Below are 12,958 nucleotides of genomic sequence, written 5' to 3' on the forward strand. Positions count from 1 at the left end.
TTTGTGAAATGAGATAAATTATTGTCCTTACCTACAAACTTCTGAAATTATTTTTCTTGTTTATCAAAAGTGATTGGTTTACCATTTAATGAGGATATTTCTATAAAACTCCATAATTTATCTTTTGATGAACAAGAAAAATAATTCAAAATTTTTTAGGTAAGGATAAGAATCCACTCATTTCAAATCAAGGGCAATTACCATAAAATCTTATAAACATATAATGATCCTTTCAACTTACAATGTTACCTAGGAAAACAAGGGCATAGAACAGACATTAAGTCTATCGTTAATGCCCTAATGTGAATAACAGGCATATAAGTGATATCAGTGTACTCTCTACCGGCTCCATATCCTAATAACAAAATCAGTGCCAAATTATTTGCCCGAGAATTACAGATACTACAGAGATCACTGCTTCCTTGTGCAGAGCAGCCACTTCTACGTGTGCATAACGAATTGGGTCTTCTATGATATCTCTTTTTGTATTAATCTTATTTTGAACATGGGAGCTTTTACTTTTGTTGTGTTTAATGATAATTTTCTTCAAGGTTCCCATTTTTTATAATTTTAGGGGCTAATGCCACTTTATAAACTGCCATGTAATATCGCTATATTAAAGAAATGGCTGAGCGTGACCTTCAACTTTCTCCAAAAATAGTATGTCAAATTAAGAAATAAATTGAAATAAAAAATTTAGCTACATGTTTTTTCTAGGAAAAAATTAATTATATCAATAATGCAATGCTGAAAGCAATTAGAGAGCCTCATCTTTAGCACAATTAAATTATCCCTGGAACATTCAAATATACATACGTTAAAACCCTAGCTTCCAAAAATCATAAATTTAATTGTTCCGTTTTCAAAGTGTCCAAGAAAACAACTCACCGAGATAGCAATACCAAAAAGGCAATGGAAACACAGAAAATGATGATTTGTTGTAAATCACTCATCAGCGGCAGCCATCAAATACGAGCAACTGCATCAGAACTGCCAAGATGCTACCAATGGAGATGTTGGCTACATTAACAACATCATTATTGAGCTACAAATTTCCAAAAAGTTATTGTTGTTAGCTATTAGAACAAAACAAATATAAAATGAAACAAAAAACATCATTCAGAAACGGTAATTAAATGTAAAACAAGAGTTATTCCAGAAATAATTAAAATTTGACCTTACCCATTGGAAACCATCTTTCTCTTGAAATGCAGCACCTATAAAGCTTTCACCAATGTTCGCAATCTGTGAAGCTAGAACACATATGGCAGCTTGTGGTGCAGTTACCTGTGAGAGAAAAGTTGCAGTAGCAGTCATGCAGAATAAACAAAAGTAGGTACTATATACACAAAAACGGAAAAGAAAAATGAACAAAGATTTTTTTTTTTTCAAGTTAAAAAAAAAAAATTAAAATTTGATGGATTAAACATTTAATGATTTACTCAAGAAGATTCTTTAGGGCTTCGGGATCATTTTTTGCTTTCCTTTTCTTGTTTTGTTTTATTTTATTTATGTTTTGATATAAATTAAAATATATTTGCTATCCCAAATATAATTTTTTGTAATTGAATATTGCATAAGTCGACTTCTTTTGTGCTTTGGAAAATGATGATGGTGTCGCAGCTAGAGGTGTTGGCAGAGAACGGCTTCGACTTAGGGTTGTGATATGCCCGGAGGGCGGGCCAACTTGTGGGGCCCAGAGGAATATATTTAGAAGGTTCCTAATCAAGGGGATGGTTAGGAAGGTTCCTACTTAAGGAGGAATTGTTTAGGAAGGGTTTTTAATTATGTTTATATTGTTTATGAAGGTTTTCTAAATCATGTTTAATTGTTTATGAAGATTTCCTAAAATATGTTTATATTATTTAAGAAGTATTTAATTGTTTAGGAAGGTTTTCTAAATGAAATTAGAAAAAAATCAATTAGGAAATCCTTTCCTAATTTATTTTCTTTCATAATTGAAACCTTTCCTGATTGAATTATTTTTCTAATTAAGGAATGATACATATTAGGAAGGGGGATGATTTTGGAGAGAGGGAGGAAGCTTTTTTTTTTTTTTTCAAGGGAGGAAGCTTATTAAGTCCATAATAGGGTTTATTTTAGGTTTATGCAGATTTTGTTTTGAGTGTTGTAGTAATCTGTGTGAGGGATTCTAGCAGCGTCTAAGGTTTGGGAGAGAAGCTCCTCTTTAAAGACGACCATTGTATTTTGCTTTTCTTATTTAGTTCCCTAGCAATAAAAAAATATGTTTTGTTCTGAATTTCTCTTGTTAGTTGGTTGTTTTTAATACCAAGGCGTATCAGGTTGACCGACAAATGTACCCATGATGGTCGGCGGTGGGCACAGGGCAAGCTTACGATGGGTGTGGGGTTAGCCCATATGATTTTCAAGGCCGGGAAGTTGGGAGTTCTTATTAAATACACTAAAAACACCTACAACTCACTTCCTGTATTTAAAAATAACTTAATTTATTTTAAAATTTTGAAATTAAAAAACTTATAAAAAAGCTAATTGAATATGTTGTCCAAAATTTTTATAATATATATATAATCTCCTACTTATCTCAACATGTATCAAATTAATTATCATGGCTTTGAAGAAGATTCATAAAGGTGAAATTTTATATTTAAATGAGATACCTATTGAGATTAGGAGAATTATTAGGAGATAATACAGTTGTTTGATGAATATTTTTTTTTAATTAAAAATTGGAGGTTAAGAAGATGTCAAATGATTAGAGAAGAAGCAATTTGATATAAATATTTAAGAGATACGGGACATTCATGATTGTGCTAATTGTAAAGAATCCAAGCTTATCTGTCGTACATTGACATTATGAGAGAGAGTAATGGAATTTGAACTTTAAAAAATTATGCTAGTATTCGAGAATCAAAGAAAGAATAGATATGAAAACTTTTTTTTTTTTGTTGAGACACAACAACAACAAGTCTTTATCCCACTACGTGGGGTCGGCTACATGAATCATTTTTCTCCATTGTTGGGACAATGAATGAAAAAAATATAGGTAGCAAAGAAAGGATCTTGATATGGGTTTTATTAACTTTGAGATATCATTTGATCGAATACCATGATAATTAATTAGCTACATGTTGAGATAAAATGTTGTATCTCGATCAAATGTAACTTCTTTCTTAAAACTTATATTTAATAATTTCTCAAAACTGTATTTCAGTATTTCCTAGTGTCTTCACTTTAAATAGCTTATAATTTTCAACCCTAATTGTGCCTTGATTACAATTTGTAGCCTCTTATTTTTTTTCCTTAGTTTTTTTGGGTATATATATTTCCTCGTTCTATTACCAATATTCTATTGAACACAAAAATAAACAAATCAACAAATAAAAAATTATTAAAAAAAAAAATTTATCCTTATTGTGCAACTAAACCTCACTGCTGAATTCCAAAAGAAACACGAACTGCCTATTGCTCTATTGCATAATTATAAATCCTGCAGCTGTTCATCATTTTAATTCAGGGTAGGAAAACCAGAACCAGTGCATTTTATTAAACAATTTATACAATACAATAGTTTCCGATGCTCATCAGCATTGTATTTAGTAGTACATAGAAAAGCAAACCAGATGGCTGATAGGTCGGTGCAAGCCACACCGACCTGGGGCACACCGACCTGGGGAGGGTTGGTTCCTCCCGAACCGACCCAGCTGGCCCCACCTGGGCCGGCACATGTTTACAAGAGGCGGTGTAAATCGCCTCCCTTGGTTTGCCGCCTAGCATTGGGCCCACGCCTATTTGATTTAATTAAACAAATTGTATTTTGGGAGGGAGGTGCTTATTTGCCTATTTGATTTAATTGTATTTTGGGGAGGTGCAAGCTTATTTGATTTAATAAAAATAATGTATTTTTAGTAAGAGGGGGGTGGGGGGCGATTTAGGGCTAGGATGAAGGCTATAAATAAGGATAAGGAGGAAGGGGTTAGGGCATGCTTAGATTGGTGTTCTCTTGGAGTCTCTTGGAGTTTTGGGGCTCTAGACATCGTGTCTAGAGATTTGGAGAGAACGATCCTCCTCTCGAATAGAGGATCTGATGAGGACATCATCAGCGATTTTGAGACGTGTACCATCGGAGACGCCGGAGATCGACGGCAATGATCAGGAGTTTTATTTTGAGTCATTTTTTGTAGTAGTTTATTTTATTTTTCAGTTTTACTGTTTTACCCTTATGGGTGATCATTTGATAGTGTAGCCCCGAGGGTATTTATGTCTTTTAGTTTTTGTTTCATTTTGGCCTATTTATTGGAGGCCTCATGCATTGTATGAGAGGAGGAATTATTGAATGAAAAAAAAAGCTTGTGCTTGTTTGATCTCTTAGTGAGTTCAGGAGGGAAGCCCGAGGAGGGTGATTTGCAATACCCGTCAATCTTTGGAAGAGTCCAAGATTCGCGGTTCTTACGATCTCTTTGTGAGTTCGTTATTTTTACTTTTATCATATTTTGTTTCTTCATTCCTCCATCTTCAACTTCCGGCGTTCTTCCATCTCCACCACCACCCCACCTCCGAAATACCACCTCTAAGTCCATTCGAACTCAACATTCCCAAGCACCACCCGCCGGCCACCCATTGGACCCCCTTGCCGACGGCCCCCTCTAGCTCTTCCCTTTGAATTTTGAATTCCCCTCTCTTAATGACTTTCCTAATTAATCCATATTAATTTGGGAAATTAATTAAGAGTTACACAAATTTGAAATTCAAATCTTCCCCAGTTGATTACTCATCTATTTGGAAACTTTCCTATTTAAAAAAAAAAATCTGATAATCAATTCAAATTTTAATTAAATCCTTGATTAAAGTTGTGGTCCCCACTCTACTTATGTCAATTGTGCTCTCCCCTCTCTCCATGTGGCCAGCCCCCTTTAATTGGTTTTTCTCTCTCCCAAATTAAATTAAAAGCTCCACCAAATCAGCCCCAATTACCTCAATTAATGCTCCTAGTCATTAATGAATTAATTTACAAATTAATCTCCCTCCAAAACCACTTGGAGCTGAATTTAAATCTCCCCGTAGCCCCACCCCATTAATTGTCCCTAAATTAATTCTTCAATCAAACACCTAATCTCCCGCAGCCTTAACTGCCTTCTCCAAGCCCCATCCTCATGGATTTTCCCCATTCCTAAAGTTGCTACGGGCTGTCCAAATCCCTGGTCAGAACATGCATGCTGTCCAGAAATCCTAAAAAACTCCATTGTTGTCCAGAAAAAAGTTCAGCTGCTGTTCTGAACTAATTCCAGAATTCTGGAGAGATTCTAGTGGCTGTCCCGAACTTTTGAACCAGGAAAATTGCTGTCCTGCCCATTCGGAATTGGTCCATTGTTGCCCAGAATATCCCCAGTCACTGTCCAGAAGTATCATGCTCACTAGTCAACCCGTGGATTACCTGCCTCCGGCTACTTCTCCAACGAACTACACCTTGGGCGCCATTTGTCTCCTAGTGGCATCGCTCGGTTTGCTCTCAATCTTCCACCGTTAAAGCTCCACCATCAAGAGCGTGAGTGAGGGACCCAAGGTGAAGAGTTCTATTTGTTAACTGTGGATTATTGTTTCTCACCATAACATTACTCTCTATTTATATGTTGTCAATTTGATATTGTCCCGTTAATCTAGTTGTAACCGCATGCCTCACATAACTTCGACTTGAGAATTCTGAAAACCTAACTTGGGTAAGCATTAATTCTATAACTAGCAAAGTTTTAATAATCTTATATTAAAAATCCCCAAGCAGTTATTATTTCCATGCATATGTTTCACATCAGGATCTCTTATATCTTTGCTTATCTTTCTTTGCTTTGAGTTTTCAATAAAGCTCTCTTTTGTTTTATTGTCCGTTTCTTCCTGATCTTGGTTATTATCACTGTTTCGATCAAATTTGTACTAGGGTTGCTTGCGAACTCAAGTAGATCTGATAGGATTACTTGCGAACTCAAGTATTTCCTAACAATGGCCAACTTAAAGATGGCATGATACAAGAATTTTAAATTTATCAGGGTTGGGAAATACATAACCAATAAAGCATGCTTTCCTCCTCAAGCCCAGCAGTGTGAAAGCTAATAAAAAGAAAAAAAAAATGAAATTCTATCTATTATCAATAATTAAGAATTACCGTCTACCCACCTTTGATGGTTCCTTGGACCCCTACTACTTTAGGGAATGGGTTAGACAATTAGAGGACTATTTTGAATCGCATGAAATCCCTAATTCTCGCCAGTTTAGCATTGCTAGGTCACACCTGAGCGGTAGTGCTCTCCAATTTTGGATGAGGTTGGAAGATCATAAAGAGTCTCGTGGTGAATACCCTACCTCCGATTGGAAAAACATGAGACGAGAACTTGGTTTAAAATATCTTTCCCCTACTTATGGTCACTCATCCTTTAGTGACATCAGGGTTGCTGCCCCACCCTGTAGGTCCTCACCAAACCTTAAAGGCCGACCCTCTATGGGGTCATCTGTTGGATCGGTTCCATATGAATCCCCACTTGGGCCGAATCCTAGCCATCCCCGTCAACCTTTAACCTCCTCATCCCTTGACCCTGCAAGTATGCTTATAATAAAGAAATACATTAAAAAGAAAAGGTCCTCTGAACCTGAGACTGAGTGCATCCATTTCGTGAATGCTAATGATGTTCCTGATAACGAAAAATTCTTTTAGGATGAAATAGAAGTGAGTGAATCAGACTCCCGGCATGACTTAAACCCTGAGCTAGGAAAGTTGGAACCTTTAAACATCGACACCTTAGGCCGCCCTGATCCTATTCTCCTCGAGGATAACTCTTTGGATAGAGTATGCCTGAACAATAGTAATGTGAGCACGAAAGAAGCCAATCTGACCTTGAACACATTGAATTTAAATTCGGAAGATCCTGATTTAGTTGTATCACCTACTGAGTTGACTTCGGATAATTTTGATGGTAATAATCTTGAGTCGGAAGTGGTTCAACTAAACTTACTACATGCTTTAACTCCCGATTTAATTGACCCTGAACCCATTTATCATGTTTCTATTGAGAATAATACTATGAGTTTGGAAGATAGTGATTTGAGTCAAAAAATTTATGAGCCTAAGTTGAATAATGAGTCTCCTATTGTTATATTGGAGTATATTTTAGGAGTGACCCCTTTAGAACTGCATTTGAAAGAGTGTGACTTTCGTGATTGGGCTTATCTCATCACTCCTCATACCGACTTTAATGTTAGAGAGAGTCTTAGCCCATACTTTCCTGTCACAACTCTAACTGTTGTGCCCACTTCTGTTATGGATACCATACACAATTTCTTGAGTCTCATACCTGATGGTGACTCTTTGGGTTATCCCATCATAACTGTGAGTCAGGACCCATCTTCTTATCTTGTTCCTGATTCATTTGTTTTGCCCGCTATGTGCTTGTCCTTCCCTGTCAAGAACCATCTCTCTCCTAGTGGGATGAATTCACTAGATGACACCGTTGACCCTAGGAGACTACCTACGACCTTAACTGAAACTTCCTATATAAGTGCCCTGGTAGCTACGAATGTCTTCATGGCTCCCCCTACACCAGTTCCCTTAGACCGAACACTTTAGACCCCCTTTTTTTTGTGACTCGTCCACCTTTTTTCTAGCTATGTGTTCGTGTGAGTTAGTATGTTGTGTGTGTGTGTTTTGTAGTCCGTGATCCTCCAAAATTGTCTATGTTTAAAACTTTTGTGTGAGCTCACGATTCTTGTCATTCATACCCGTGTTTCTTGCATCCACATTTGCATCTCATATTCAAGAACTGCATAAGGATATTAATAAAAAGATTAACCAAAGCAATGCCAGTTATAAACTTACTGCCGATCTCAGAGACGGTTCAAAGAATTTGATATTAGAGATTTTGTAATGGCTCGGATTCGTTCGGAGCGGTTCCCACAAGGGACCGTTGAAAAGTTATATGCTAGAAGCATTGGACCTTGCAAATAACAGCAAAAATAAATAGTAATGCTTAGGTGTCAGACCTTCCTGAATGTTTTAACATTAATTCTATGTTAACATCGAAGATCTTGTAGCCTTCGAAGGTCCAGAGTGTAACCCTCATATTCCACTAAATAATAAGCCTTGTGTGAACCCACCTGGTGAGAACCCCAGCCTAACTCCACTCCCAAAATTGCCTAATTTACCCAATACAGAGAAGATTGAGACAATACTTAGTGATGAACTCAAATCTCCACTAGAGATGATGGTCAACAAAGGTATCTAGTTCAAATGGGCAGGGAACCCGGAGATGGAGAACACATGGGTTGATCGTGACGAGCTGCAGCGAGTGGACCCCGACTTACTAGAGTGGTACGAGAGCTCTATAGATGATTACTAGACGAGGTCGAGTTTTCTCCCACCTGGGGAGAATGATGAGGACATCATCAGCGATTTTGACACGTGTACCATCAGAGACGCCGGAGATCGACGGCCATGATCAGGAGTTTTATTTTGAGTCATTTTATGTAGTAGTTTATTTTATTTTTTAGTTTTACTGTTTTCCATTATTCAAAATTTTCACTATTCATTTATAGGAAACAGATACCTAGGAACTTCATTTTGAAAATCATTTTTAAGCATCTCAAATATCAATACAAAATGATATGGCCTCACGCTTGGCCCTTTATGTAATTCTAATAGAATTGAAACTCTATGATCATTCGACAACTACTTCTAATACTATATATATATATATATATATATATATATATATAACTTAAAGTCTTAAACATACCTTTAGCACGTACCTTTTTATCTCAACATGTATCAAATTAATTATCATGGCTTTGAAGAAGATTCATAAAGGTGAAATTTTATATTTAAATGAGATACCTATTGAGATTAGGAGAATTATTAGGAGATAATACAGTTGTTTGATGAATACTTTTTTTAATTAAAAATTGAAGGTTAAGAAAATGTCAAATGATTAGAGAAGAAGCAATTTGATATAAATATTTAAGAGATACGGGACATTCATGATTGTGCTAATTGTAAAGAATCCAAGCTTATGTGTCGAACATTGACATTATGAGAGAGAGAGTAATGGAATGTGAACTTTAAAAAATTATGCTAGTATTCAAGAATCAAAGAAAGAATAGATATGAAAACTTTTTTTTTTTGTTGAGACAATGAATGAAAAAAATATAGGTAGCAAAGAAAGGATCTTCATATGGGTTTTATTAACTTTGAGATATCATTTGATCGAATACCATGATAATTAATTAGAAACATGTTGAGATAAAAAGCTGTATCTCAATCAAATGTAACTTCTTTCTTAAAATTTATATTTAATAATTTCTCAAAACTGTATTTCAGTATTTCCTAGTGCCTTCACTTTAAATAGCTTATAATTTTCTAACCTAATTGTGCCTTGATTACAATTTGTAGCCTCTTTTCTTTTTCCTTAGTTTTTTTGGTATATATATTTCCTCACTCTATTAACAATATTCTATTGAACACAAGAAAAATAAAAAAATCAACAAATAAAAAATTATAAAAAAAACTTTATCCTTATTGTGCAACTAAACCTCACTGCTGAATTCCAAAAGAAACACGAACTGCCTACTGCTCCATTGCATAATTATAAATCCTGCAGCTGCTCATCATTTTAATTCAGGGTAGGAAAACCAGAACAAGTGCATTTTATTAAACAATTTATACAATACAATAGTTTCGGATGCTCATCAGCATTGTATTTAGTAGTACATAGAAAAGCAAACCAGATGGCTGATAGGTCGGTGCAAGCCACACCGACCTGGGGAGGGTCGGTTCCTCCCAAACCGACCCAACCAGCCCCACCTGGGCCGGCACATGTTTACAAGAGGCAGTGCAAACCGCCTCCCTTGGTTTGCCGCCTAGCATTGGGGCCCACGCCTATTTGATTTAATTAAACAAATTGTATTTTGGGAGGGAGGTGCCTATTTGATTTAATTGTATTTTGGGGAGGTGCAAGCTTATTTGATTTAATAAAAATAATATATTTTTAGTAAGAGATTTGATTTAATAAAAATAATGTATTTTTAGTAAGAGGGGGGGGGTTTAGGGCTAGGATGAAGGCTATAAATAGGGATAAGGAGGAAGGGGGTAGGGCATGCTTAGATTGGTGTTCTCTTGGGGTCTCTTGGAGTTTTTGGGCTCTAGACATCGCGTCTAGAGATTTGGAGAGAACGATCCTCCTCTCGAATAGAGGATCTCTTGTATCTTTGCTTTGAGTTTTCAATAAAGCTCTCTTTTGTTTTATTGTCCGTTTCTTCCCCATCTTGATTATTATCGCTGTTTCGATCAAATTTGTACTAGGGTTGCTTGCGAACTCAAGTAGATCCGATAGGATTACTTGCGAACTCAAGTATTTCCTAACAATGGCCAACTTAAAGATGGCATGATACAAGAATTTTAAATTTATCAGGGTTGGGAAATACATAACCAATAAAGCATGCTTTCCTCCTCAAGCCCAACAGTGTGAAAGCTAATAAAAAGGAAAAAAATGAAATTCTATCTATTATCAATAATTAAGAAGAGCCAAGCAAAGGAAAATTACCTCGCCCATAAAATAGCTGACAGTAGAAAGAAGAACCGAAGCCAAAATTCCAGCAATAGTCCCTTCAACACTAACAGCACCTTCTGTGCCACGTGGGACTACCTTCAATGTTGTTACAAGATACCTGCCTTCAAACAAACAAAATAGCCATAACTGAATAACTAACAAAATCACTGACTATCCGTGCATATTTGTGAATAAAGGTCAGTCTGAGGTTTTGCGTATAAATAGTGTATGGAATCAAAAGCCAGTGACTAAGCAACTAAATATAATTATCTAAAAAAAACTAACATAGGATATAGTTTAATTGGCTTGCTAAATTTTATTTTCAAATAAAATATCACATATTCAACAGGAATTTTAAAAAGTTAAACAGACAGCCATAGCATGGAATTCACGTCAAAACCAGTTGCAAGGTGTGATCTGTGCGTGCGTCATACAACTAATCGACCAAAATGTTGGAGATTTTAGTTTTTATTAAAATTTGAGCTTGCCAGTGGCAATACTTTAATCATCATTAGCATTAATCAAACAGCTTAAGGTTAGCTTTATAAATCCATCTTCTATAAAGACTCATGTATATTAAGATAATGGAGATTGGTGATTCCTTAAATCGAAATATCCACTTAAATGGATCCCAAAAACTCCAGCAGCAGAAACAAAACAGCCAAGCAAATATTGCTTTCTCGACAATTTCTTGCCACAATGTGTAATGCAACTCCTTAAACTTGTAATATTTTCAAAAGCCAGATGCAGTACGGCCCCAACACCTAGAGCCAGTTCTTGTTTAGCTTAAGCGGAAAGTAATGACCTACATTTGTGATGCCCTCATTTGTCTGCTGCTAAATGATTTGTCCGCTGCTAAATGATTTGTCCCTATGTGAAGGTCATCATTCAAATATACTCTCATAAAAATTGATCAATGATCTTGGCCAAGAGGTTCAAGGAACCATCCAAAATAGTTCGAAAAAAGCTATATTGAACTTCCAACCTCTAATCTCATGCAGAAAGTATCAACGCCAAATTATAAACATACTTATGATGGGATGAACGACACATGGAACGAAAGACACAGAAAAACTTGACCCATGGATTGATCAATTAGTGATGTAGGACTACGATGCTTAAAGTAATTTGATAAGAACTTGCACGACTTATTGATTAGAATATTAATGATTAGAACTTTTTTAGAAAATAAAAACGACAAAATAAAACGTAAGAGTGGTCACTTCGTTTAAGCTAAGTTACACAATAAGAGCTTTGAATTATCAGAATAACAAAGAAAATCAACGTCATGCAAATATAATAGCTTTCAACGAAAAATCTCTAATCTAACAACAAGATTAGAAATAAATGAAGTGCACTCAATCCCTACGTTTACTGAGCTTGGCAGAGTTTGGTGAGCAAGATCCTCGTGAATCTATCTGATGTGGAACTATCCCATGCGAAAATGATTTTCTTAATGAAAGTTTGCACACTTAGATTTAGAGGCCATAATAGGCAAGTTCTTATGCGGAATTGAACGACAAGATAAATATTAAAAGGCACTTAGCTTAAGTTAAATTACATGAATAAAAGTTAAGTTCAAAAAGATAGCCAACTTAATCTGACATTGCATACTTGGATCATTCCAACAATAAATTCCAATACTAACACTAAGATTAGTCTATGAAAGGTCCCTCACACAACTCTTCCTATTACTAAGTTCTAGCGGCAAATAATTGACATGATCTTCATGAAAATAATAAATTCACATTCAAGGATGCAACTATGAAGATAGAGAGTCGAGTGTCGATTTTACCCAAAGGCAAGAGAGATACGCGCTCCGGCAAGGTAGTATGGCAGTTGGGAATGAAGAGGGCAGCAACCACGAACCTCCTCGCACTTCGCCGAGATTAACTTTCCTCACAAACGTGGACAGCCGTTGGTGGCTGCAGGGATTTTCCGGGACTGCAGGAATCCTTGGGCAGCAATTGTTTTGACTTTGGAAACCTGTCTGGTCTGCAGGACAGCAAGGTCTTGTTGCCGTAATCCTTGTACAGCAGTTAGGAGCTCTCCAAAGGTAAGAAAGAAATCTGGTGCAAGGGGCTTCAGAACAATAGTTTCAACCTTCCTCTAGTGCAGGACAGCAAATACCCATTTGGGGGAGAGGGGAAAATCGTAGAGGAGCCTGAAAAGAGGCGGCTAGGTTTGGGAGCTGTGAGGGCTGCTGGTTGGCTTAGTTCGGCTAGGAGAGATTGAAAGGATTAGGTTAAGTGAGGATGAATGAATGAATTAATCAAAATATGAAATTAATTTCAGATTTTGATTCGTTTAGGAGGGAATTGTTTTGAATTTGAAATTCAAATCAAATGGAGTTAAGGCCTTAAGTGGGGAATTAATGGGGAGCTCAATTGGGG

The 12,958-nt window shown here is 36.2% G+C and overlaps 1 protein-coding gene across 3 annotated transcripts in view; it reads right to left on the reverse strand.

Annotated features, from left to right (window-relative positions):
- The window catches only part of LOC110094950 (protein VTE6, chloroplastic), a 29,946-nt gene that overhangs the window by 4,601 nt on the left and 12,387 nt on the right, over positions 1 to 12,958 (reverse strand). Inside the window, exons 3-6 of one of the 3 annotated variants that reach the window (XR_002302922.2) lie at positions 10,560 to 10,683; positions 1,183 to 1,287; positions 889 to 1,045; positions 253 to 793 (exon numbers count right to left, since the gene is read on the reverse strand). Coding sequence is in view for 1 of the 3 variants with exons in the window: in XM_020820299.2 (XP_020675958.1) it covers positions 953 to 1,045; positions 1,183 to 1,287; positions 10,560 to 10,683 (322 nt within the window). In the remaining 2 variants the exon portion in view is untranslated. Of the gene's footprint in view, positions 1 to 252; positions 1,046 to 1,182; positions 1,288 to 10,559; positions 10,684 to 12,958 lie in introns of those variants that run through there. The other 2 variants (XR_002302920.2, XM_020820299.2) reach the window with 2 other exon arrangements.

The sequence above is a fragment of the Dendrobium catenatum genome, unplaced genomic scaffold (genome assembly GCF_001605985.2).
Source record: "Dendrobium catenatum unplaced genomic scaffold, ASM160598v2 fragScaff_scaffold_501, whole genome shotgun sequence".
Classification (NCBI taxonomy): Eukaryota; Viridiplantae; Streptophyta; class Magnoliopsida; order Asparagales; family Orchidaceae; genus Dendrobium; species Dendrobium catenatum.